This window comes from Octodon degus, unplaced genomic scaffold (assembly GCF_000260255.1).
Source record: "Octodon degus isolate 3935 unplaced genomic scaffold, OctDeg1.0 scaffold00101, whole genome shotgun sequence".
NCBI lineage: Eukaryota > Metazoa > Chordata > Mammalia > Rodentia > Octodontidae > Octodon > Octodon degus.
Window position 1 is genome coordinate 2,073 of NW_004524677.1, and position 5,657 is coordinate 7,729.

At 37.2% G+C, this 5,657-nt stretch overlaps 1 protein-coding gene across 1 annotated transcript in view; it reads left to right on the plus strand.

Annotated features, from left to right (window-relative positions):
• Window positions 1-446: 446 nt before the first annotated feature.
• Window positions 447-5,657, plus strand: part of Arhgap10 (Rho GTPase activating protein 10) — a gene marked incomplete at its 5' end in the record, with an annotated part of 68,765 nt that continues 63,554 nt past the window's right edge. Inside the window, one exon of the mRNA XM_004638716.2 lies at window positions 447-597. Coding sequence (XP_004638773.1) covers window positions 447-597 — 151 coding nt within the window. The remainder of the gene's footprint in view (window positions 598-5,657) is intronic.

The window sequence follows — 5,657 nt, forward strand, 5'->3', positions numbered from 1 at the left end:
ATAAAGGTAACTGTGCTTGTTTAGTTTGAGGAAGAATGAAGTACAATGATCTGATGTTGTTTTTACTGTTTTTCCCCATAATTTTATTGAGAAAGAAATAGCAATGAGACAGTTGCAAATCAAATTGGTAGGACAGTTTTAATAATTAACACATTGCATACTCTCTTCCTAGTGGTTATTTGCTGTACAAGATGCAGACATGATATCCTGTTTACAAACACTATTAGAACAAATTAGTTTTTAATTTTAATGAGATATTTTATTTTTAAAATCTGTTAAGAATAAAAAAGTAAAAGTTTTCTGGCTTATACCTCAAATTTGAAGGAATAGGTTTTGTTGGCTCTAACTTATAAAATCCAAGTCAAATGTTTGATGTCGGTTTGCCATAGAAATGTATAGGTGTCTCTTCATGGCCAACAACAGATGTTCTTTGTGTTTGATGGCAGATTTTTCGGACCTCACCAGATACCACATTCCCTGAGTCGGTGTGCCTGTCCTCTTCACCCCCAAATGCTCCACCACGGCAATCAAAGAGACAAGGACAGAGGATGAAGAGACCTGTGGCCGTGTACAATCTATGTCTTGAGCTGGAGGACGGTAAGATGTTAATTAGGAGCTTCTGGTTGATGCAGTATTGAAGGTATAGTGTGTCATATATCAGCAGAGGAAGCCAGGGCCCCTTTTGTCTTAGTTTCTTTTCCCCTAAAGATTATAATTTTTTTATTTTATTCAGTTTTTTGGTACAGGGTCTCACTGTTCAGTTCAGACTCATAGTGATCCATCTGTTTTCAGCCTCCCCAGCAGCTGGGATTACAGGTGTGTGCCACCACATCCGAACTCCATCATGGGCTCAGCACACCCCATATTGTCATTTAATCTAGACACACATTTAACAGTAGACTCTACCAGCTCCTCTCTTAAAAGATCTGTTTTAATTTTAGTTTCTCTTTCTCTTGTTTTAAGGGGTGGGGCTAGTGTAGCATGTGGTACCCTAGTCCCTGTGCTTGCCTAAGCAAGTGCTTAGTCCACTGAGATATCTTGCCAGCCCTAAGATTGTAATTTTTGAGCTTAACAAGGAAGGTGAAACTTGTTTGTCATGGAGAAAAATGTAAGTTTCAGTTTTGTGTTTGTCTTTATTATGCATGGTTTTATTTTTTAAGCCAACTTGCATTTCTTTGTTGGGAGATTTGTGTGACCTCCTGTTAGGTTACATAACCTTGAAACAAGTGGAAGAGAAACTAAAATTAAAACATCTTTTAAGAGAGGAGCTGGTAGAGTCTACTGTTAAACGTGTGTCTAGGTTAAATGCACAGGTCATTATGGCCTTGAAATTTATTTATTTATTTTGTTATTTTGTTTATTTTATTTTACTGAGAAACATATGAATGAGACAGTTTCAAAGCTGATTAATAAGACAGTTTCAATAATTAATACTTTGTACATTGTTATCTTCTTAGTGGTTATCTATAGTACAAGAAGCAGACAGGATATCCTGTCCAAACATTGTTAGTACACATCTTTCTTCTCATTGAATTATGCAAAAGTAGCTGTATATGTATCTTAACTCTCCTGTATATACAAATACAAAATGATCCTTCTTTGTATCCCTTTTTTTGTTTAGTCCTGTCAGAGATGGAAATTTTATTGGCATCTAAATACTATAGGTACTTGAATTCAGCAAAACAATCCAACACAGTCCAGCAGTCCACAATAGTAGTGGGTTATCTGCAGAAGTTGTGGACTAGAGCCTTTTACAGCTCAGCATATTAATATGGCTTTACTTTATATACCTCATTTTTATACTTTTCTGCTGGATGGTTAAGACCAAGATAAAGCAAGACCTATATAATAAGAAATATAACTTTTGTATCTGATAAGGTCAGTCAAGTCCTCTCAGGATTTATCCTGTAGTCCTGTACCATAGTTTCTAGATCCTTTGTCAGTGTCAGCCACGTGGATAAGTCACAATCATTGCTTGACCAATTTGCTCTCTGTGAAAGCCTGAGAGAAAGTTTTCTCTCCAGGTGACTCTCCTTAGGCACACTCTACATCATTGATCACATTCCTTTGTGGCTCCTTAATCTCCTTGATCAGAAAATTTGGGGCACAACTGAGTTACATGATGTTATAGTACAGGTTCTCCTATGTCCTCAGTCTTCACTGACCTTGAAAATTGCCTTGAAATTTAGAACTCTTGCCCTGTATGTGATCTAGTTGTCTGACTCTCTTACAAGGCAGAACAGTTCATCCTGTGACAGGGATGACAAACAGACTTCCCCACCAGGATGGGCTGCAGTGAGACTGGCATGTAGTAGATTTCACATCCCACCCTCGTCAGCGTAGTCCAACTCCTTATTGACATTCAGCCACATGTCTCAACATTATGAGATTGCCCACTTTTAAAAGAAATCCTGAACAGCTGAGTTATCAGTGTTGATCCATGTAAAACAAGACTGTGGGCTACACAGAGAACACACACTGGTGATTTGTGATCATCCTGTGGAAAGTGGAATGGAGAATAAGGTGACTTGGTCTCCAAGCCTGTATTTTCTCACACCTGTCTGACTCTGCTGGAAGCTTCTCTCATATTTAGCTCGTTTCCAAAACTTTAATTTCCTTTTTCTTTTTCTTCTTGCCCTCATTCATCTTTTTAATAAATATCTTCCATATATTATACTTTGACTTGCTAAAGTTATACTCATTTAAGAATATGAGATGCAAGAGGAGAATGAGAAAGGAAACAAATGTGGGACCTTCATGATAGCAGCCATACACTGAACTTGCCAAGTACCTAACATCCAGAGAGCCAGTTGTCCTTGGGGGACTCACAGGTGTCTATGGAAAGATCCAGAATACCCTTGTTGTTAAACCAGGGGCTGGGACCTACTGATACATTGTTTTAGATTGCTTACAATGTGTGCACATGTGAAACATGCATTAGTTTTATAGTTGGATCCTAATTTGCCTGAGAAAGACATGAATCATAAAAACAAACTTACAATTTCAGAGTTTTACTTTAGATGTTGGTTTCTGATCCTAGCTATCCACCCCCACCACCCCTCTTTCTTTCTTTCTTTTTTTTTTTTTTCCCCCCCCTCTCAGCAGAGTTGCTAATGAGGAGTAAAACTGACTGGTTTCAATTGCACCTTCTTTTCCATCTCACCTGTTCTCTGGTACAAGCATTAGTAAATAATGAAATAAGTAAATGTCTAAAGGTAGAAGAGGAAAAAGAAATCTAGATGATGTAGACTAACATGGCAGTTGGCTGACTGTATTTCATAAAGGATATGACTAAGGTAGACACTTGTTTTACAGTCACATCTACTTTTCTGGCATTTATAGGAATAGAATTATTGTGTCTGTACAAATTAATGGAGATACTAATCTTTCGATCACCGACTTACCAAATGAATTTTAATAGCTAAGAGGTATCTGTAGCATTCAGCACATCGTATATGAAAAATTCAAGATGCTGCACAACAATGGCTTTCCTAATTTTTAGATGACAAAATATTTTTTCCCCTGGTGTTAGAGATTAAGCCCAGAGCCTTGCATATCTAGGCATGCTGTGTACTTCTGAGCTATCACCTTCCCGCTCTAGTTTAATAATTGTGGAAAATTTGATTTAAAGGAGATAAAGAGACTCAAATATTTAGTTCTTCTGGGTTGGGTCTGTTAATTATATTACATTGTTTTGTATCATATGAAGACTTCCATAGCTATATTAATCCTTGATTGGAGTGAATTCAGTCACTCACTTACTTGTTCTCTGAATCCAGAAAACCCACAAGCTTGGTTATAAAATGATTGGATTTTTTTTAACCTTGGAAGTCAAAATATATTTTTTATCATGCAGAGTAATTAAAAACTCATCCTCCTGTCAATTACTTGTAGCTAGACATTAGTAAAAAAAACTAATTTCAGAGAGAAAACAAAGTAGGGTCTATATTTTGTTACAGACTTTGATGTTTTGACAATTCTGAAACAATTAAGAGATAAATAGAAGTAGAGAATATACTTTTGGAGAAAAAGCACATAGGAGATGGATGCCAAAAAATAAATACAGGAATTCATGTTATTCAGTGCCATTTAGCGTACTGAAAACTGCTTCTCCTTTTTTTTTTCCGTCTGTATTTTAGTGCAGGGTCTACAGGGTGTCCAGTGTCTCACTACTAGATGGGACTCATAGTGATCTGCCTGTTTACAGCCACCCAAGAGCTGGGATTACAGGTGTGCGCCTCCCTACCCAGTCTCAGTTGCCATCTTGGTGTGCCCCGGTGGCACTGCCGGCATGGCAGACCTGGGGATCAAATCTCTGGCCTCTGTGCCTGCTTGCAAGTGCTTTAATCTGCTGAGCTATTTGGCCAGCCTTGAAAACTGCTTCTTCCCAGAAAAACAAGTCCATAGTCTTAATAATAAACCTATTTTTTTTAAAGTAGGCTGAATCATCAATTATCAGCACCTCTAGAAAGTTTCAAAAGTTTAATTTTGTTGTTAGTAATAAAATAACTTCCTGTACTTAGTTTTGTTTAAAATATGCATTATAGTATAGCACAACTAAAGGAAAGTGAAAACTTGAGGATTGGACAATGAGGAGAGGGTAAGGAGAAAAGCTGGGAAACATGACAGGGACAAAGCCATACATTTGTACACACAAGATGGGCAAGGATGTGATCCTGAGAAACATTAGCAGGTTTTTGAAACTAGCAGTTACTTGGTAGGATTCTCAGCCTGACTGACTATATATGCTGATACCTGTGAACCAAGCAACTGCACTGAAGATAGCAGTATGTAATAGAAGGGTCACACTTGGAATGCCTGTCATTCTCGTCTTCTAAATACATACTTCTTGTCATGACATACCAGTTATTACCATACTATCTCCAAGTAAAAGTTTTGGTTTTTTTTTTTTTTTTTTAATGGTTAATAAATGAAAAACAAAAAAGACAAAAAGAAAAAAAAAAATGTCACAGGACTGTCCTGCTACAATGCTGTATATGGATAGATTTCTAAATTTCTGTGTAAAAATACATGTTTATTCCTATTTCTTTCATATTTTGTAAGGACTTAAAGTTCAACACATCAATACTTGATGGAAAATACCTGTTATATATTATGCCTAAGATTTTTGATATTTAGACAGATAGTTAGGGTAAACTGAATTGCAAATGCTACAGGGTAATAATAAGCTTCTCTTCTGGAGGGTTAACAACGTAAGTTTGCAGATCAAATATTGGAGAAAAGGAAGATCTGCAAGGTCAGCCAACATTTTGGCCCTCGTTTTCAAGGTCAGTGAAGACTGAGGACATAAGAGAGCCTGTACTGTAACATCATGTAACTCAGTTGTGCCCCCAAATTTTCTGATCAAGGAGATTATGGAGCCACAGAGGTATGTGATCAATGATGTAGAGTGTGCCTAAGGAGAGTCAGCTGGAGAGAAAACTTTCAGGCTTTCACAGGAGCAAATTGGTCAAGCAATGGCCATGACTCATTCACGTGGTGACACTGACAGAGGATCTAGAAAGTACGGTATAGGACTACAGGATAAATCCTGAGAGGACTTGACTGACCTTATCAGATACAAAAGTTATATTTCTTATTATATAGGTCTTGCTTTATCTTGGTCTTAACCATCCAGCAGAAAAGTATAAAAACGA